This window comes from Leptonychotes weddellii, chromosome 5 (assembly GCF_054177405.1).
Source record: "Leptonychotes weddellii isolate Sample4059 chromosome 5, ASM5417740v2, whole genome shotgun sequence".
NCBI classification, from domain to species: Eukaryota; Metazoa; Chordata; class Mammalia; order Carnivora; family Phocidae; genus Leptonychotes; species Leptonychotes weddellii.
This window is the reverse complement of record NC_138373.1, coordinates 88,081,269-88,103,849: the sequence shown is the minus strand read 5'-3', so window position 1 is coordinate 88,103,849 and position 22,581 is coordinate 88,081,269. Positions and strand designations below refer to the sequence as shown.

The following is a 22,581-nucleotide window of genomic DNA, read 5'->3' as shown; positions in this document are numbered from 1 at the left end:
GTAGTCCATATAGTACAGAACCCCTCAAACTTTGGTTGACAACCATAATATCCCATACTTTTGCCCTAAATTCTTCTCCCCCCTAAACCAAACCATGTGACTCCCTCAAACAATACCCATATAGGATGTCTTGTTACTAGTGTGGTTGCTCTCTCTGGACAGACTTTAACCAAAAACTTCCTTTGATGTGTGGAATGATCAGAACATAACACCCGGGAGTTGTCTGGCCCACAGAGGGGAGAGCAGAACTCTTACTGATAATGTTTTAACATACTGTTGTTATTTATAAGACTGCATTAGCTTTTATTTCATATATTGGGCCTTTATATAAATGAATGAATCAACAGTGTAATTTTAGAATTGTAACTGGTATTACAGATGGTCTAATATAACTCCCTCTTTTTCCAAGAAAGAAAAAGAATTCCACAGTGGATTAAGTTCTTTGCCCTTTTTCAGACAGCCAGACACTGATGGAGGACAGACTGCCGTGTGAGTCTTCTGACTCCCAAACAGGGCTTTCCTTGAGTAAACCTAAATCTGTCTTTTCTATGGGCTGTTGTTAAGCTACCTCTTTACCTTTCATACATCTGCTTTTTTTTTTTTTTTTTTTAAATACTTAGGTACTGGCCCTTTTTTTGGTTAAGTTTAATCTTCTTTGGCACCACCCTAACAGCATCTTCTTGGATTCAGATTATATCTAACAAATTGAATAAAGCCTCCTCAAAATATGCCATCTGCAAAAGTGACCGGCATGACATTTACATCGTCAAACCAAATGTCTGGCTGGCGTGTGGAACCAAAAACCGAAGAGAGAACAGCTGGAAATTTACTCACTGTGATCAAATACAGTGTAGGCAAAGTGAGAGCCCAAGTAAGAGTTACAGCGGAAAGCAAAATGTTGACACTAGGGAAGAGCTCTGAATGGTTAGAATGGACTCAGAGAATCACTCAGCAGACAGGAAAACTGAGTTAACTGGGTTGGGGAAAGCGCTCTGGGAGTAAGACTGTGAACAATGCACGGTGTCAGAGAGCCTCAGGGGTTAGGTTATTCAGGTTGCATGAATCACATTGGGCTTCACATCTTAAATGAACTTGGGGGGCTGGGGGGCTGTCTGGGTGGCCCAGTCAGTTAAGTGGCCAACTCTTGATTTCAGCTCATGATCTCAGGATCATAAAATTGAGCCCCACGTCAGTCTCCATGCCAGTGTGCTTAAGATTCTTTCCCTCTCCCTCAGCCCCTCCCCCCATCTCGCCCTAAAAACAAAACGAAAAAACACTTGGGAACTGTTATAGTCTATAGGAATAACATTGTCGGCATTAAATGTCACACAGGCAAGTGAGCGGGCCACATTCCTCGTCGCCTCAAGATTGTGCACTAGCTTTTATTCACTGATATGCCTAAATGATGCCTTTCCCCAATTTTGTCCTTCCCCTCCATTTTACCACATCGCCAACAGCACTCCAGCCTTGGGTTAATACCTGGTAGAACTCCAGGATACAAAGAAGGACCTGTTAGATTTTAGGTTCCATGAAGGAGCAGTCTTTTGGGTCAATATCACAGCAGAATGTCTACTTCGAAGTAGCTTGATGAATATGTACTGTTGGGATGATATGCAGGACATGATAGGACCACAGCTGAGGGGAATACACTAGCTCTTTCCTACCATGTCCTTTCTACCTGGTTGTGCTACAAACTGGAGAACAGGTTTTTGAGTTCATTCTAGGGTTTGGAAGCCATAAACTTCCTATCTCTCTCCCATTCACACCCATACAACTGGTTTGTGTTCCACTCTGAACACTGTGCCCTCAGAACCAGATATGGGGAGCCTCAGTATACACTGTGCATGAGGTCCAGGGCACCTGCTCATTTTAAGGCTCTTTTTAGTACACACTGTAATATAAACAAATCCATATCCTACCTCATATGTGCTCTGGAATGCCTTTGCTCTGAGCAAGCCTGGGAAATCCCTGGCCCCTCCCACAGGAAACCAGATCCACCCTGGCTCATGTTAAGCCGTGAGGAATATGGCCCATTCGCTTGCCTGTGTGACATTCAATGCCAAAGATGTTATTCCTATAGACTATAACAGTTCCTAGCTGCATTCATTTGTTCACACATTGGTTTTTTGTTTTTTGGTTTTTTGACAGAGAGAGAGAAGGGGGAGAGGGGCAGAGGGCGATGGAAAGAGAATCTCAAGCAGACTCCAAACCAAGCCCAGAGCCTGATGCAGGGCTCCGTCTCACAACCCCGAGATCATGACCGAAGCCGAAACCAAGAGCCGGATGTTTAAGTGACTGAGGCCACCCAGGCGCCCCCACACATCGTTTCTTATTGATGGAGTGGGGACGTGAAAGATTTTCCCAGGTGAATTTTTATTACTTGATTCAACTATATTTAAGTGTTGCCTGTTATGTATCTGTTTTGATCTGGAAAAAACAAACCGCTTTTGATCTTAAAAATTAGTATAAAGTTTTTGGAGAAAATCCTAAAAAGATATCTGGTTTTCTTAATTTACAATAAAAGATCAAGAGGAGGCAAACGGAACAAAGGAAATCACCTTGTCCAAGTCACTCACCAGACAGCAGAGGACAGTGAGACTCAGGGTGTGCAATTATTTGCCCAGCCATGTGTTATACTGCAGTTTAAATGAAAGAAAAAGAAGTAAATACAACAGCCTCTTACAGAGAAACAGTTCTCATGCACGTCCACTCTCAATTACTACAGAAATTAAAAAAAAAAAAAAAAAGAATATACTAGAATGAATTTTGATGCCACTGGAGAAGGCAGTCCTCTATTCCACTAGCTTTCAGCAAGGAGGTGGGGGCTTTCTGGAAAAGGGTGTTGTAGTATTGATGGATACATTGAGGAAAGCATTGAACCTAGTGTGTCTGGATTTCAGTTAAGATTTTTTTCAGAGATGGAGAGTAGTGAGCTACTTTAAGCTTCCATTACAGCCTTGAGGGAAAAAAATGAAGATGGAGGAGAAGAAATACCAGTTAGGAAGCCAACCACCGCAATGAAGCAGAATGATCAGGAAAGTGACAAAAACGGGGATTAAGGCACTTTTGTAGGTGAGACCACAGCCACCATCGTTACCCCCCCCACACACACACATACTGTACCAGCACAACAAATAGAATAATCCTTTACTGAACCCTTAAGTGCAAGGCACCGTAGCCTTTACCTACCTTATCTTATACAATCCCCACAACAACCCCCCAGTGGTGGTTTAGCAGATGAGGAAACAGGCTTAGAGAAGTGAAATAACTTGCTGTGATGGGTCTTCTTGCTGTGTCAACTTGGCTAGGCTACAGTCCTCAGTTACTCAAACGCTAAGTGTTGCCAGGAAGGTATTTAGCGGATGTGATTCAAGTCCAAAGGCCATAATCAGTTGACCTTAATAAGGGAGATTATTCTAGATAATCTGGGTGGGTCTGATTTAATCAGTTGAAAGACCTTAAAAACAGAGCTAAGGCTTCTCCGAAGAAGACAAAGACACTCCACCTATGGACAGCTGCTTCAGCCTGTGTCTGAGAGTTCTAGCCGGCCTTTCCTCACAGCCTTGCCTGTGGGTTCTCGTCTTGCCCTGTCTGCCCTCACAGTTACATAAGCCAATTCCTTGCAATAAACCTCTTAATATACACATCTCCTACTAGTTCTGTTCCTCTGGTTGAACCCAAACTGATACACGTGCCAAAGATCACACAATAATTAGGTAAAAGAGTTCAGATCCTCTCAAAGCCAAAAGTAGGTCACTAATTCACATTCCCTCCCAACAGAAGAAGTTCAGTTTTGGACATCAGCGCTTCACAGAAATGGCAACACATCCAAATGTCTAGCAGGAATTGAAGGAGAGGTTAAAAGGTTAAAGCTCTGGAGACCAGACTATGCTAAACTTTTGAAATGAAGCCAAGGGGTAGGAGAAACACCCATTATGACTATGAGGAAATTGGAGTCATGGAAAACCACTCAGTTGTGATGCAGAATATGGTCAGAGTGAAATAAGCACTGAAGAATGCTTCCCTGACTAGGGCCATTCCGGAAAAGGCCAACATTTCATAGGCATTATAACCTAATCCAGGTATAGGCAAAAGCAAGAAACAAAGGTTCATCAGAATTTCAGTTCCACATCAAAACAGGAAAGTCCCCTAACTTGTTCCAGACCAGATTGATCCTCATGCATAAAAACAATACAGGGTTTAGCATTTTGAACATCAGCATGTTTTTCCAAAAAGCACAAAAACATACTTAGATTTGGATGGTCTACACCCACATCATTGTTACACATGGGAAAACATAATTCTTGCAGTTTATGAGTAAACAGAAAACATGGTACATGCTTAATATTAATCAAGCATGATTTGGTATGACAGATGCCACACAGAACCTATGAAAGACACAATGGTTGCAGTTTAAGGAAGATGGTGGAGTAGGAGGATCCTGAGCTCACCTCCTCCCATAGACAGAAGAGCTGCAGAACACTCTCCAGACTAGAGAGCCTGGAGAAGGGCACAGTTGATGCTCTCACCCCACCTTAAAAACCTAGACTGGAGCAGGATCCGGATGCCAGAATGGGTGAGTCTGGTCATCTTTGTGAGCCTGCAACTTTAGTGAGCCTAGAGTCCACAAGCCCACACCAGCCCTAGTCATGCTGGGGCACAGAAAAAGAAGCCAGGCTTAAAAGCGCTGAGGAGCTGTGGGAACACTCTGCCCCTCTCTACCTTAAAAGCTCAAACCAGAGCAGGATCCGGACATCATAAGGCGAAGGTTCAGATGCCATAATTAGTGGGTCACAATGCCATAACTGGTGGGTCAGATCATCACAGAAAGCTTGTGACCTCAGGAAGCCAAGGATCTGCAAGCCCACACCAGCCCACTGGTACTGGAACATGGAAAAAAAGCAGCAGTTTAAAAGGGCTGAAGAATTGTGGGAATATTCTCTCTGCTCCATTTTTCTTTTATTATTATTTTTTCTTTATTCTTTCTGTAAAAAGCAATGGTTTAAAAGAGTAGCTCCAGATTTCAGGTTATACTACAAAGCTATAGTAATCAAAACAGTATGGTATTGGCACAAAAATAGAAACATAGATCAACAGGACAGAAGAGGGACCCCGAGGGGCGCCTGGGTGGCTCAGTTGGTTAAGCGACTGCCTTCGGCTCAGGTCGTGATCCTGGAGTCTCGGGATCGAGCCCCGCATCGGGCTCCCTGCTCAGCAGGGAGTCTGCTTCTCCCTCTGCCCTCTTCCCTCTCGTGCTCCCTGTCTCTCATTCTCTCTCTCTCTCAAATAAATAAATAAAATCTTTAAAAAAAAAAAAAAAAGAGGGACCCCAGAAATAAACCCATGATTACATGGTCAGTTAATGTTCGACAAAGGAGAAAATATGCAATAGGAAAAAGACAGTCTCTTCAACAAATGGTGTTGGGAAAGCTGGACAGCTACATACAAAAGAATGAAACAAACAAACAAAAAAACCCAAAAAACTCAAATAAACAATCTAACCTTATACTTAAAGGGACTAGGAAAAAAAAAAAGAACAAACCAAACCCAAGGTGAGTAGAAGAAAGGAAATAAAGATCAGAGCAGAAATAAATGAGGTAAAGACTAAAAAAAAAAGAAAGGAAGAAAAAAAAAATCATTGAAACCAAGAGCTGATTCTTTGAAAAGATAAACAAAAGAGACAAACCCTTACCTGGACTTATCAAGAAAAAAAGACAAAGGACTCAAATAAAATCAGAAACAAGAAAGGAGAAGTAACAATTGACACCACAGAAACACAAAGGATTATAAGAGAATATGTAAAATTACATATCAACAAACTGGACATCCTACAAGAAATAGATAAATTCCTAGAAACATACAATCTTGCAAAACTGAACCAGAGGAAACAGAAAATCTAAACAGACCTATTACAAGTAATGAAATTGAACTGGTAAACAAAACTACCAAAAAATAAAAGTCCAGGACCGGATGGTTTGACAGGTGAATTCTACCAGACATTTAAAGAAGAGTTAATACCTATTCTCTTCAAACCATTCCAAGAAATAGAAGAGGAAGGAAAACTTCCAAGTATATTCTACAAGGTCAGCATTACCCTGATACCAAAGCCAGACAAAGACATCAGAGAAAAAAAAAAAAAAACTATAGGCCAATATCTCTGATGAACATAGTTGCAAAAATTCTCTACAAAATATTAGCAAACCACATTAAAAAAATCATTCACCACCATCAGGTAGGATTTATTCTCAGGACGCAAGAATGTTTTTCTTTTTTTTTTTTAAAGATTTTATTTATTTATTTGAGACAGAATGAGAGAGAGAGAGAGCTCATGAGAGGGGGGAGGGTCAGAGGGAGAAGCAGACTCCCTGCCGAGCAGGGAGCCCGGTGCGGGACTTGATCCCGGGATTCCAGGATCATGACCTGAGCCGAAGGCAGTCGCTTAACCGACTGAGCCACCCAGGCGCCCGCAAGAATGGTTTAATATTCACAAATCAACATAATACACCACATCAACAAAACAAGGGATAAAAATCATATTATCTCAATAGATTCAGGAAAAGCATTTGACAAGATTCAACACTCATTCATGATAAAAACTCTAAACAAAATGGGGTTAGAGGGAACATACTCAACATTAAAAAAGGCCATGAATGACACATCCATAGCTAACATCATCCTCAATGGTGAAAAACAGAGCTTTCCCCTAAGGTCAGGAACAAGACAAGGATGTCCACTCTCACCACTTTTATTCAGCATAGTACTGAAAGTCCTAGCCACAGCAATTGGACAAAGAAAAAAAAAAAAGAAATAAGCAGCATCTATATTGGTAAGGAAGAAGGTAAACTGTCACTATTTGCAGACACATGATACTATACAATGAAAATCCTAAAGACTCCACCAAAATACTACAGGAAGTAATAAACAAATTCAGTGAAGTTGCAGGATACAAAGTTAATACCCAGAAACTGATTGCATTTTTATACAGTAACAACAAAGTTACAGAAAGAGAAATTTTAAAAAAACACCATTTACAATTGCACCACAAAAGAATAAAATACCTAGGAATAAACTTAACCAAGGAGGTGAAAGACCTGTACTCAAATAACTATAAAACATGCATGAAAGAAACACAGGGGAAGATAAAACAAATGGAAAGATATTCCATGCTCATGGATTTAAAGACTTAATACTGTCAAAATGTCCATATTACCCAAAGAAATCTACAGATTCAATTCAATCTCTATCAAAATACCAACAGCATTTTTCACAAAACTAGAACAAATAATACTAAAATTTATATGGAAACACAAAAGACCCCAAATAGTCAAACAATCCTGAGAAAGAATAATGAAGCTGGAGATATTACAATTCTAGATTTCAAGATATACTACAAAGCTGTAGTGATCAAAACAGCATGGTACTGACACAAAAATAGACACACAGATCAATAGAACAGAAAGAGATACCAGATATAAACTGACATTTATATGGTCAATCTATGACAAAGGAGGCAAGAATACACAATGGGGAAAAGAGAGTCTTTTCAATAAATGGTGCTGGGAAAACTGGACAGCTACACGTAAAAGAAAGAAACTGGACGATTTACCAACACCATAAAAAAGAATAAACTCAAAATGTATTAAAGACCTGAACATGAGATCTGAAGCCATAAAAATCCTACAAGAGAACACAGGCAGTAATTTCCCTGACATCAGCCATAGCAACATTTTTCTACACGTGTCTCCTAAGGCAAAGGAAACAAAAGCAAAAATAAACTATTGGGACTACATCAAAATAAAAAGCTTCTTCACAGCAAAAAATAATCAACAGAACTAAAAGACAGCCTACTGAATAGGAAAAGATATTTGCAAATGATATATCTAATGAGGGTTAATGTCCAAAATATATAAAAAACTTATGTAACTGAACACCAAAAAACCCAAACAATCCAATTAAAAAATGGACAGAGGACCTGAATAGACATTTTTTCAAAGAAGACATACAGATGGCCAACAGACACATGAAAAGATACTCAATATCACTAGTCAACAGGGAAATGCAAATCAAAACCATAATGAGGTATCACCTCACACCTGTCAGAATGGCAAAAATCAAAAATACAAGAAATAGTAAGTGTTGGCAAGGATGCAGATAAAAAGGAGCCCTCGTGCATTGTTGGTGGGAAAGCAAACTGGTGCAGCTACTATGGAAAACAGTATGGAGGTTCCTCCAAAAATTAAAAATATAAATAACGTATGATCCAATAATTCCACTACTGGGTATTTACCTAGGGAACATGAAAACACTAACTAAAAAAGATATCTGCACCCCTATGTTTATTGCAGCATTATTTACAATAACCAAGACATGCAAGCAACCTAAGTATGCATTAATAGATGAATGGATAAGGAAAATGTAGTATATATCTACAATGGAATACTGCACAGCCATAAAAAAGGATGGATCATGCCACTGGAGACAACATGGATGGACTTAGAAGGTATAATGCTAAGCAAAATAAGTCATACTGAGAAAGACAAATACCATGATTCCACTCATAAATGAAATCTAAGAAAAAAATGAATAAACAAATAGCAGAATCAGAAACATAAATACAGAGAATGAACTTAAGAGGGGGGCGGGGGGTTGGGCAAAATGGGTGAAGGAGAGAGGGAGATACAGGCTTCCAGATAGGGAATGAGTAAGTCACAGAAATAAAAAGCAGAGTATAAAGAATACAGTCAATGATATTGTAACAGTAATATAATGGGATGGATGGTAGCTTTATGAGCCCCACGTGTGCTGTAAAGTTTACTTAAAATTAAAAAAAAAAAATTTAAAAAAATAAATGTAGTGTTTTTAGAATGTGTTCAAACTTAAGTGACCAATTTACTATAGACTACTATATACATAGGATGTTAGAGAGGAACCTCATGGCAACCACAAACCACAATCCTATAACAGATACACAAAAAATTAATGGGGAAAAAAAAAAGTGTAACACTTTCCCCTAAGGTCAGGAACAAGACAAGGATGTCCACTCTCACCACTTTTATTCAGCATAGGACTGAAAGTCCTAGCCACAGCAATTGGACAAAGAAAAAAAAAAAAAGAAATAAGCATCTATATTGGTAAGGAAGAAGGTAAACTGTCACTATTTGCAGACACATGATACTATACAATGAAAATCCTAAAGACTCCACCAAAATACTACAGGAAGTAATAAACAAATTCAGTAAAGTTGCAGGATACTAAACACTAAAGTCATCAAGTCACAAGTGAAGAGAGAAAGAAAAGAAGAAAGGAACATAGAAGAACTACAAAAACAACCAAGAAACAATTAACAAAATGGTAACAAGTACAAATCTCTCAATAATTACTTTCAATGTAAATGGAATAAATGCTTCAATCAAAAAACACAGGGTGAATGAATGGGGTGAAAAAAGACCCATCTAGATGCTACCTACAAGAGACTCACTTTAGATTTAAGACACATATAAAGACTGAAAATGAAGGGATGGAAAAAAATGTTCCATGCAACTGGAAACAGGAAACAGGATAGCAATACTTACTTACATCAGACAAAATACACTTAAAAAGAAAGACTGTAACAAAAGACCAAAAAGAAGCATTACATAGTTATAAAGGGATTGATCCAACATGAGGATAGAACAATCGTAAATATCTATGTACCTAACATAGGAGCACCTAAATATATAAGGTAAATATCAACAGACATAAAGGGAAAAACTGACAAAAATACATAATAGTAGGGGACTTTACCACTCCACTTACATCAGTGGAGAAATCAGGCAGAAAAACAATAAGCAAACAGTGGCTTTGAATGATACATTAGATCAGATGGGCTTAACAGATATATACAGAACATCCCATCCAAAAAAAGCAGAATATACTTTTCCAAGTACACAAGGAATATTCTCCAGGACAGATCATACATTAGGCCACAAAACAGGGGTTAATAAATTTAAGAAAACTGAAATCATACCAAGCACCTTTTCTGACTACAATGTTATAAAACTAGAAATCAATTACAAGAAAACAAAACTATAAAAAAACACATACATGCGAAGGCTAAACATGTTACTAAACAACCAATGGGTCAATGAAGAAATCAAAGAGGAAAGTAAAAAAAAAAAAAAAACACATGGAGACAAATGAAAATAGAAACAAAATGATTCAAAATCTTTGGGATGCAGCAAAAGCAGTTCTAAGAGGGAAGTTCAGAGCAATACAGACTTAACCTTAAGAAATAAGAAAAAACTCAAACAATCTAACCTTATACCTACTGGAACTAGAAAAAAGAAAAAGTCCAAAGTAGTAGAAGGAAGGAAACAGTAAAGATTGGAGCAGAAAATATGAAATAGGGGGGAAAAAACCCTAAAAACAACAATAAAAAAGATCAATGAAACCAAGAGTTGGTTCTTTGAAAATCGATAACCATCTATCCAGACTCATCAAGAAAAAAACAGGGCTCAAATAAAATCAGAAAAGAAAGAGGAGAGGTAAAACTGACACCACAGAAAAACACACAATTATGAGAGACTACTATGAGAAATTGTATGCCAACAAATTGGACACCCTAAAAGAAATGAATAAATTCCTAGAAACACACAATCTTGTAAAACTGAATCAGGAAGAAAGAGAAAAGCTGAACAGATTGATTACTAGTAATGAAATGGAATCAATAATAAAAAAAAAAAACACAAAAAAAACCCCAAGAAACAAAAGTCCAGGATCCAATTTCTTCACAGGTGAATTCTACCAAACATTTAAAATAGAGAGGTGCCTGGGTGGCTCAGCTGGTTAAGCCTCCAACTGTTGCTTTCGGCTCAGGTCATGATCTCAGGGTTGTGATATCGAGCCCTGCATCAGTCTCTGTGCTCAGCACAGAGTCTTCTTGAGATTCTTTCTCTCACCTCCCCTCCCCCAGCTCATACTCTCTCTCTCAAAGTAAATAAAATCTTTAAAAAATAAAAAAGTCAATACCTGTCTCAAACTATTCTAAAAAATTAAAGAGGAAGGAATGCTTCTAAATTTATTCTACAAAGCCAGCAATACCTTGATACTAAAACTAGAAAAAGACACTATAACAAAAAAGTACAGACCAATATCTCTGATGAACATAGATGTAAAAATTCTCAACAAAATATTAGCAAACCAAATTTAAGAATACATTAAAAGGATCATTCACCATGATCAAATGGGATTTATTCCTGGGATGCAAGGATGGTTTAATGTCTACAAATCAATCAACATGATATACTACATTAACAATTAAGAATAAAAACTATATGATCATCTCAATAGATACAGAAAAATCATTTGACAAAATCCAACACAATCCATAAGAAAAAACTCTAAAAAAAGTTGTTATAGAGGGAACATACCTCAATATAATAAAGTCCTCATATGGCAAACCCACAGTTAACATCATACTTAATGGTAAAAAGCTAAAAGCTTTTCCTCTAAGATCAGGAACAACACAAGGATGTCCACTCTCACCACTTTTATTCAACACAATACTGGAAGTCCTAGCCACAGCAATCAAAGAAAAGGAATAAAAAGCATCCAAATCGGTAAGGAAGAAATAAACTGTCATTATTTGCAGAGGAGATGATTCTACATATAGAAAACCTTAAAGACTCTACCAAAAAACTATTAGAACTAATAAAATCAGTAAAGTTTCAGAATACAAAATTAATACACAGAAATCTGGTTCATTTTTATACCCTAATAACAAACTAGCAGAAAGAGAAATTAAGAGAACAATCACATTTATCACTGCATCAAAGTAAATAAATAAATAAAATACCTAGGAATAAATTTAACCAAGGATGTGAAAGACCTATACTTTAGGTCTATACCATTCTCATGGATTGGAAGAATTAATGTTGTTGAAATGTCTATACTACCCAAGGCAATCTACAGATTCAATGCAATTCCTATCAAAATACCAACAGCATTTTTCATAGAACTAGACCAAATAGTGCTAAAATTTGTGTAGAACCACAGAAGACCCTGAATAGCCAAAGGAATCTTAAGCAAAACAAAACTGAAGGCTTAACACAACTCCAGTTTTCAAGATATACTACAAAGCTATAGTAATCAAAACAGTATGGTACCAGCACAAAAACGGACACAGGTCAAAGGAATAGGACAGACAGCCCAGAAATAAGCCCAGGTTTATATGGTCAACTAATCTATGGCAAAGGAAGCAAGAATATACAATGAAAAAAAACCAGTTTTTTTAATAAGCAGTGTTGAGTAAACTGGACAGCTACATGCAAAAGAATGAAACTGGATCACTTTCATACACTAATCAAAAAAAAGAAAAATAATAAACTCAAAAGAGATTAAACACCTACATGTGAGACCTGAAACCATAAAGCTCACAGAAGAAAACACAGGCAGTAAACCTTTGGATGTCAGCCTTAGCAACATTTTTCTGGATCTGTCTCCCCATGGATGGGAAACAAAAGCAAAAATAAACTATCAGGACTACATCAAACTAAAAAGGTTTTACACAGAAAAAAAAAAAAAAATCAACAAAATGAAGGACAGCCTTCTGAACAAAAGAAGATATCTGCAAACGATATGTCCAATGCGGGGTTAATACCCAAAATTTATAAAGAACTTATACAGCTCAACACCAACAAAATAAATAATCTGATTTTAAAAATGGGCAGAGGACCCAAATAGACATTTTTCCAAAGACATACAGATGACTAATACATATGAAAAGATGTTCACTAATCATTAGGGAAGTGCAAACTAAAACCATAATGAAATATCACCTTCACACCAGTCAGAACGGCTAGTATCAAAAAGACAAGAAATAGCAAGTGTCGACAAGGATGTGGAGCAAAGGGAACCCTTGTGCACTGTTGTGGGGACGTAATTGGTGCAGCCACTAGGGAAAACAGTATGGAGGTTCCTCAAAAAATAAGACTACCATACAATCCATTAATTCCACTTCTGGGTATTTACCCAGAAAATGAAAACACTACAGTTGACCCTTGAACAACACAGTGGTTAGGGGCTTGGCCACCTGCACAGTCAAAAATCCACATATAACTTTTGACTCCACAATGACAACTACTAACAACCTACTGTTGACTGGAAACCTTACCAATAATCTACATACCAGATTAACACGTATTTTGTATGTTATATGTATCATATACTGTATTCTTACAATAAAGTCAGCTGGAGAAAAGAAAATGTTAAGAAAATCATGAGAAAATACATTTACAGTACTGTACTGTATTTATACATATTAAAAAAAAAATCTGTATATGGACTCCTGGATGGCTCAGTTGGTTAAGTGTCTGCCTTCAGCTCAGGTCATGATCCCAGGGTCCTGGGATCGAGCCCCGCTTTGGGCTCCCTGCTCAGCGGGAAGCCTGCTTCTCCCTCTTCCCCGACTTGTGTGCTCTCTCATTCTCAAATAAATAAAATCTTTTAAAAGAAATCTGTGTATAAGTGGACCATCACAATTCAAACACATGTTGTTCAAGTATCAACTGTAATTTGAAAGTATATATGCATCACGATGTTTATTGCAGCATTATTTATAATAGCCAAGATATGGAGGCAGCCTAAGTGTCCATCGATGGATGAATGAGTACAGAAGATGTGGTATATATACACAACAATGGAATATTACTCAACCATAAAAAAGAATGAAATCTTGCCATTCACAACAACATGGAAGGACCTAGAAAGTCCTTATTAGTCACTTATTAGGCTAAATGAAATAAATTAGAGAAAGACAAATACCATATGATTTCACTCACATGGAGAATCTAAAAAACAAAACAAATGAACAACAAACAACAACAAAACAGACTCATAAATACACAGAACAAACCGGTGGTTGCCAGAAGGGAGGGACAAGGGGGGAACACGTGAAATATGTGAAGGAGATTAAGAGGTACAAAGTTTCAGCTAGAAAATAAATAAGTCATGGGGATGAGAAGTACAGCATAGGGAATATAGTTGATAATAACTATAATAACTTTGTATGAGAGAAGCGCCCATCATGGTGAACGTTTTGTAATGTATATAATTGTCAACTGATTCACTATGTTGTATCCCTGAAACTTGCATAATATAGTATGTCAACTATTTAAAATTTGTTAATAAATGTGGATAATTTTTTTTTTAAAGATACAATGGTTCCTGACAACTAAAGCCTTAACAAAATGAGACGCCTTCAGTTTAACTGAGAGAAAAATAATCATCAGAGTTCACAAAAATATTTGTGTATCTTTTCACTGAATGGTGACTGTTCTAGAAAAAGACCCTTTCAAAGTGGGGGAGAGGGGAAAGCATTACACTGCAACAGGCAAACTGTTCAAGCTCTACAAACTGAAACACGATAGTTTTAAAAGCAATAAAACCCAAAGTGACATTTGTGACGTTAACACCATCTAGGCCTCACACGTCATTGTTACAATGATGATCAGAAGTTAAAGCTGCTTCCGGGCTCTTCCTAGACAAAGAGCTACTAAATGGTTATTTTTAAACCTCTTGATAGATAATTTGTCCTCGATGCCTTCTACAATTTGAAGTGTGAATTTGAACCCCCTCCCCCCAAGTCCAGGTTGCTTTGCTTAACAACCAAACACACATCCCAGAGGTAGCTATGATTATTGTTGAAAGAAACTGATGAGCCAAAAGGGCTAGTTGAACTCAGGCTGAAAACTAAAGAAAAGGAGAATTGTCCTAAGAAGCCATCAGCAGCAGGATGCATGGAAAATTGGGTTTGGTCTGTTTTTTTTTCTAGGTGAGTGTGGTTGTCTGGATAAATCTTACAGAAGGGATGGCCTATTAGAGCAATATGGTTGGTCTCCCTGGCAGTGCAAACACAGCCTATCTGAGCTACCTCGTAACTCAGGACATCCAATGCTCCAGCCAGGGAGCTGGGAAGAAATACATGCAGAGGTGGAAATTGTGTTCAACATTTCAATATTTTCTCTACATCTTTGACAAAACAAGTATTAATCTTCACAATCATGTATTCATTTAGATATCAATATCTACTTTATAAAGTGTTCAATTTCAATTCTATTTACTATGTATTGATCTTTTAAAATCTGTGTTTCTGTAAAATACACATGGCTTTGGAACTATCCTAGCTCAGCAATTGTCCATTCTTTCTACATTCTCCTCTCCTAAGGAAAAAAGGTGAAGAGGTACTTTAATGTATATAGAGCTTCTGCTTTAATATATTTTTTTAAGATCTTATTTATTTATTCATGAGAGACAGAGAGAGAGAGAGGCAGAGGGAGAAGCAGGGTCTCCGCAAAGAGCCCAGTGGGGGTCTTGATCCCAGGACCCCAGGATCACGACCTGAGCAGAAGGCAGATGCCCCACCGAGCCACCCAGGTGCCCCTAGAGCTTCTGCTTTTAAGTATCTTCTAAACCCGAGATCGTCCGCACTGTGTCTGAATCAAAATAAGAACACCTTGTGAGGTTATCACACATGGGTGTTTCCATGAGTGCTCTCTTCACATTAGCAGCATGTTCAGATGTGCTGGGCACTAGCTTCCTTTTGGTTCACAAACCTGCACTAAGTGTTTATGTTGGAAGTCAAGGCTGAGGGTATTTTTCAGCTTGGTCCCACGGAACTGCAGGGAAGCGTCTGAGAGCACACCCAGAGCACACATCCCTCCCGAGGGTCTATCAGCGATGGGGACAGTGGAACAATGTAGGAAAGGCCATTAGAAGTCTAGAGACCTGCTTCCCAACAGGCTGTAATGAGAATAAATGAAACCGTACTTACGATGCTTTTCAGATGACTGTGAAATGGATCTAAAGACAGAAGCAGCTGCTTTTTCAGGGAAGAAAAGATGGGAGAGAGAAAGAAGTGGTCCAAAGGATTTACAGTAAAGGCTAAGACCTAAGAGCCAACCACCTGGCAGGAACCGGGACTTGTGCTTTTTTTTTATCTGATTAGAAATATGCCACAATTAGTCTTCCAAGGTGACATAGAAGCTCTGTTGCTGACTGAGGGCCAAAAGGAAGATGCATGGATCCTTCCTTCTGGAGAGCAGGCAAATCACTGCCTGTATACTGTGGGTTTTCTGGGTCCACTGTCTTGCTGCACCACAGGCCTGGGAGGGGAAGCCCCCCCCCAACACTAACAGTGCAACTTCACCGGTCAATTCCTTCTCCATTTTTCCTATCCAAAGCCAAAAAAATTCTACCACCAGTTCTTCCAAGCACGTCACTGATGGCTTTCCATATCCGTGCCTGTGCTCTGTCCTCAAAGACCATCTTCTTCGCTGCCTTCCCAAGAGTTCTCTACCCATCGATACTAAAGTTGGTACCTTCTCTGAAAGTGAGTCCCTGCCCCGTGAACTAGATATAATTTCGGCCAACTTTGGGTGGGGAGGTTCACTCCTAGCAGTTAAACTATAGATCTTACTAGGTTCTATCTTGTCTTACACATATTTTAACTGCTTTTTGCCTATTTATGAGCTCTTGAGTCTTTTTTCTGGCTGTATCCATTTCTCCGTCTCTCTTTGCTTAGTACCGTAGTGTGTATTTAATGGATAGTTTATGAATGAACCAGCTCTGTCCACACCTTAGACCAATCATTCATTTAAAATCAACAAACCTTCATTAGGCATTTAATAGGTACAAGGAGTTGGGAGATTGTAGAGATGAGTAAGAATCAACCCTGCTCTCCTAGAATGGGAATGGAACTAAGAAATCTACCTAAATAACTTGTGGCAAGCAGGCCAAGTGTTTTAATAGGCGCGTGCGCACACACACACACACACACACACACACACACACACAGTGTAAAAACAAAAGGGAAGAAGCATTTCCTTTGGGGGAGGGGAGATTCTGGGAAGGCTGCATGAAAAGAAGGGGGGAAATCATCTGTTGTAGGTCAGATTTCACTAAAACGGTTGTTAATCATCTCATTTAATTCCCACATAACCCTCCAAGTTAGGCATTTTTTACTCCCATTTTACAGACAAGGAAATTGGGGCTCAGAGCAGTTAAATAATTTGGCCAAGGTCACATGGCTAGTAAATAATGAAACTGGTGGTCACATTCCCAATGGCCTGGTTCCAAGGTCATGCTCATTTCCCTATACACCAGATCTCCTTCCCCACAGGCAAGTAAAAACACAGTGACACCTGAGCTCAGCCTTCAAGAGGACGTAAGACTTCCACATGCGTATCTGGAGGGAGGGCAGGATCCTTCCAGGAGCAGCCAATAGCCTGAGCAATGCCTGGAGGCAGCAAAGTTTAAAACATATGGGGAAAACAATGAATCATGGAACACTACATCAAAAACTAATGAGGTACTGTATGTGACTAACATAACGTAACATAATAAAATTAAATTAAAAAAAAATATGGGGAAAGGCAGATTCCCTCACATAACAGACTATAGGACATATAAGGGAGACAAAATGGAGAGAGAAAGCCAGTGGATGATTCTTCATTTTCCCTGTGATATATTTGGAACATACGGTAAAGTGTATTTCTTATCTACTTAAAACAAATATTATAAGTAAAGCACTTTCTTTATAAGTAAAACATTTTGAATACATTAGCAATTACTGTTTTATGGCAATAATCTTGACCTTCAGTAATAAATATCCTGTAATGCAAACCATGTTGACTGGAAGAGTGATTCTCTCCATATTTCCTTTTCCTCCAGCTTTTGTTTTTCTCTCTGTAAAGATATTATTTAGAGATTTAAACTTTAAAGACTAGAGAAACAAAATACCAATAATGTACTTGGATAAATGACAAATTTTCTATCATGCCAGACAACATTCAAGTATTTTCAAATTAGAGTTTTAATATTATATAACTGGACTGATTTAAATATTTTAAGAAAAATTTTTTTAAAATTAGGGGGGAGGGGCAGAAGGAGAGGGAGAGAGAGAATCTTAAGCGGCTCCATACCCAGTGCGGAGCCCCATGCAAGGCTGGATCTCACGGCCCTGAGATCACGACCTGAGCCGAAATCAAGAGTAAGATGCTGAACTGACTGAGCCACCCAGGCACCCCTTAAAATATTTTAAATTTAAAAATTGGGGGTGGGTCAGATATTATAGCCTAAAGCGATATAATTTAAATAGTATGTGTGAGGGACCAGTAAATGTGACTTCACATAAGTAAGAGAAGAAAATGAGGGGGTACACAGCTAAGTGCTTCATAAATTATCAGTAAATATCCAGAAATACTACAAGCTACTGTAGTACCAGCACCAATAAGAGTTTAAATTAAGTTCTCACAGCCTCCTGCCACTGGGAAGGAGGGAGGCACTGGGTGAGGCCGGCAGGGTATAGAAGGGCTGGGATTTGGGGGTGAGGAGAGCCACTCCAGGGAAGAGAGCCACTCCAGGGAGGAGAGCTGCAAAAACCAGGACAGGAAATCACTGTCTCACAGAGCAGGCAGATGTCTCAGGTACACCGGTCTCCTTTAGGGCACCTGGTCACTGAGTCCCCGATAATGCTGATGATGGTCCGGATCCTGACTCATGACCCAGATCCCAGGCACCTGCGTCACTCAGCTGTCACGGTGGAAAACTGAAGGTCTTCAACTAAATGGGACAACTGAAATCAGGGCTACTAGAATGAGATGTTATTACCTTATTTATGAGTTCCTGAACACTATGTAAAGGGAGAGATTTCAAAAGGATGCAATAATCAATGTTCACAGCACAGAAAGAGATCATGCTTTTTAGAACTAGGGAGTCTTGCCACAAGGAAAAAAGTAAAATGAAATGACTGTGTTTACTATGCTAATATTTTGGCTTTCCCCATATATTTTATTTTACTTACTTATTTTGAGAGAGAAAGAGAGAGAATCTCAAGCAGACTCCCCACTGAGCATGGAACCCCATGTGGAGCTCAATCTCAGGCCCCTGAGATCATAACCTGAGCCAAAATCAAGAGTCAGATGCTTAACCAACCGTGCCGCCCAGATGTCCCCCCTACATATTTTAAACATTAAATTACTTTTTCTTTTCTCCTGGAGTCAACTCTGATGGGCTGGCAGTCCCTACCCTCCCACCCTCTCCCACCTCCATCCCGCCTCTTTCCCCTTCCCCACTCAACTCTTCTCCCCCCCACCAACTCCTTGCCTTGCCCCCTCTCATTTTCCTTTCCCTCCCCTCTACACCCTTCCTCGTCTCCCCATCTTTCCCTCACTTTCTACCTTCCATCTTGCTCCTTTACCCTCTCTCCCCTCTTCTCTCTTTACTCCACCCCTCTTCTCCCTCTTTCCTCTCCCCATTCTCTCCATTCCTCTCACTCCGCTTCCCCACCCCCCACTGCCTTCCCCAACATGTGAAAAGCAGTTTTAGTCCATCCTGGTTTATGGTGAGTAATGCATCTCAGGCTGAGACTTTGCCTAAGGATCCAGGCCAGGAGCGGTAGCTTATGCAAAGTTGATTGGCACATGATTTTTTTATTTCTGAGTCATAAAAATGAATTTAAGCCACTATAATTGCAGAACTACAACTCCAGCTCAGAAAGAGTGGTCTGATAACCTCCTAGGTGAAAACATGCCACGGTGAGGAACCGGGAACGTGAGAAAGCTACCCCACCATCTCTGGCAGTCCGTCTTGAAAATGCGCTGCTCCTGCAAGACTGCCCTCTGCCTGACTCCAAGGATTCTGGAACCATTTACCAGGACGCCCAGTCACTTGGCAGCTTGCTCAATCTTGGTGTTTACCATAAGCCTGTCAAAAAATTGAGCAGGCAATTATGTAAGGCACCAGCTGATTTTTGGTGGCTATCCTCACAATCAGCCCTGAAGTTATTTTCAGCTGTGTAACCACCATGGGGGAGGGGGGTTTCTCCCCACCACCACTTTTAGATTTGTATTATTACCAGGGTCTCAATGTCAAACTGCCTAGGGAAAAGAAATCCTCAGGAATTTTGTGTAAGGAAAACATGGCCATGGATTGTGATATAGAGACCTGTTTTGTTGTGTTTTTCCCTGCAGGGATGGGGGAACTTGTAACCATATTTTTTTCACCCTTTTTAGCTAAAGAGGGTGTCTGAAGATGCGCGCGTTGCTCATTAGCGCCACCTAGTGAGACAGGAAAGGAAGAAAAGCTGCATGGCCCGTAGCCACAGATGTTAACTTCAGTTTTGGCACTCTGGCTGTGAACTCTGGGCCAGCCTGTTTTCTCATCTTATCTGCAAAATGGAGATAACACCACCTACATCACAGGGCTGTTGTGACACTAAGGAAGGTATCCCTTATGAAATGCTTGGTACGTAATAGGACCTCAAGAAATGCCTGCCCTCCCAGCCCCCACTGAAACTTTGCTACTCTTATCTAAGAAGGATTAATTTTAATCATTCCCAACTGCACATTTGGTCGTCAGCTAAATAGCAATAAACCATTTGTTTGAAAACTTATAAGTCCATAAGGCTTATGTGGTGAAAGCCACTCTGAATGAGTAAGATGCATTTTCATGTTTCTCTTTTTTCAGTACAGTCCAACTACTCTTTTAGTTTGGCCAATTTTGACTTGTGTGGGATAACATTTTAAAAAACCAGATAAGACTCATTAACTTCACAAAGCAAATGGAAGCTGCAAATTAATAATTGTATTAAGCGGGGCACCTGGGTGGCTCAGTCATTAAGCGTCTGCCTTCAGCTCAGGTCATGCTCCTGGGGTCCTGGGATCAAGCCCCGCATTGGGCTCCTTGCTCAGCGGGAGGCCTACTTCTCCCTCTCCCACTCCCCCTGCTTGTGTTCCCTCTCTGGCTGTGTCTCTCTCTGTCAAATACATAAATAAATAAAATCTTAAAAAATAATAATTGTGTTAAACTAATGTTTATGGAGGACTTGCTATTTCTCAAGTACTGGGCTAAGCACTTTATATGTACTTAAATGCGTTTATATCTCGTTTAATCCTAACAATCCTATAAGACAGATACTATAATTATCCCCATTTACAGATGAAGAAACTAAGGCTAAGGGTAAATAACCCCAGTGACACGACTGAGCTTAACACCATACATACTGCCTTCTCTTTGCAAAACAGTGCTTACTCACATCTTTATATCATCTAGAAAAACCGCACATACTCAAATGATAGAATGTTGGAAATCTCCCCATGATCCAAGTTCCCATAACTGTATTAGATTTTTTCAAAAGCACCTCTTCTCATTGCTGTATTTCAGAGAAGAATCAAAACTCATCACCCTATTCCAAAAGGCAAGTGCGGATTTAATCAACTGCTTCCCTGAAATTCTGCCAGTCTTCCTTTAGTTATGTCTTTTTTCCTGCTCCCTTTTGACTTAACAGATATTTTATAACCGTCCCATAATTGCGACTAGTCCCATGGAAGAGACCACGGAATGTTGCCAGTGTATACTAGAGAGAGGAACAAGAAATAGCACGCTTCCAACTCAATTCACAAAAAACTGCACTAAAATAGAAAACAAACATTCCACTGATGGCTTTCCTAACGCAGTAACGGTAAAAGACGAGAGCCGCCTCTCCCTCACGGACGGCTGCTGCGGTGCAGTCTGTGGTTTTCGAGCAAGAGGTGCGGGGGACCTGCCTCCACGCGCTCCCTGCCCGCCTGCCCGCCCCACGACCGGGCAGTTTTGGAAACGGGTTACGGAGAATTGAGTATTTCCAGTACAGAGGCTACAGGCTCGCAGAACCCGAGTCCCTTCAATGGCTGATGACAACTGCTTCATACAAAAGAGGAAATCTAAGAAGTCCACGCAACAGTCCCTGCAGACGACGAAGTGGGATGCCGGTGGTCGGCCGAGGGAGGCTGCTCGCCATTATAAGGTGGCTGGTCCCTCGCCAGCTCACCTTCGCCTAAAGGTCCAGCCGGGACCAAGAAATGAGGCTGCGGGCAACGCGAAAGCCGGCGGCGAGCACGGGCACTCCCCACCTCCCACTCCCCGGGAGGACGGGAGGGGTGCCGCGCAGCACCTGTGCCCCCAAGCGACGACACTGGTCCGGGAGCCAAGCGGAGCAGGTGCCGGGGGTTGAGGGGGGAAGCCCTCCGCACACTGTGCCCTCCTGGCGTCGCCGCGCGGGCCGCTCGCCCCCAGCCCCGCCCGGGATGCTCCCGCGTGTGCGACGCCGCTCCCCCACCTGGAGCCGCCCGCCCGCAGCCTCACCTCTCGCCGCAGCCTCCTCTTCCGCCGCCATCGCAGGAACCACCCGGCCGGCTCCGCAGCCCCGGGACTGGCGGCATCTAGAGCTCCGGGCCCGCCCTGCGCCGGCCCCGGCGGCGGCCCCGGAGTGGGGACGCGGGCGCCCGGGGAGCTGTGCTGCGCGTCTGGGGGGCCACCCCAGCGGCCCCTGGGCGCTCAGCCGGCGCCGACTCGCAGCCCGGCCGGCCGGGACTGCGGAGCCAGCGGCCTGGGACTGGCCTGCCTTGGGGCTCCCAGCCGGAGACAGGGACCCGGCGCGGGGCGGAGTCACGGCGGCACCGCCCCCGACCCCTGCGGCTGGAGGCACAGCGCTGAAAGGCTGGCGAGGCAGCACCTTGAGCCTTTCTGGAAACCGGCTTTTAAAAACAGGTTTCCACGATCACTTTA

General features: G+C 40.7%; 1 protein-coding gene across 7 annotated transcripts in view; it reads right to left on the bottom strand.

Annotated features, from left to right (window-relative positions):
* Positions 1-22,375, bottom strand: part of BMAL2 (basic helix-loop-helix ARNT like 2) — a 107,725-nt gene extending 85,350 nt beyond the window's left edge. For all 7 annotated transcript variants that reach the window (XM_031036124.2, XM_031036127.2, XM_031036125.2 and 4 more), the window contains exon 1: positions 22,159-22,375. In XM_031036124.2, coding sequence (XP_030891984.1) covers positions 22,159-22,189 — 31 coding nt within the window. In that variant the 5' untranslated portion in view covers positions 22,190-22,375. The remainder of the gene's footprint in view (positions 1-22,158) is intronic.
* Between the last annotated feature and the right edge of the window lie 206 nt (positions 22,376-22,581).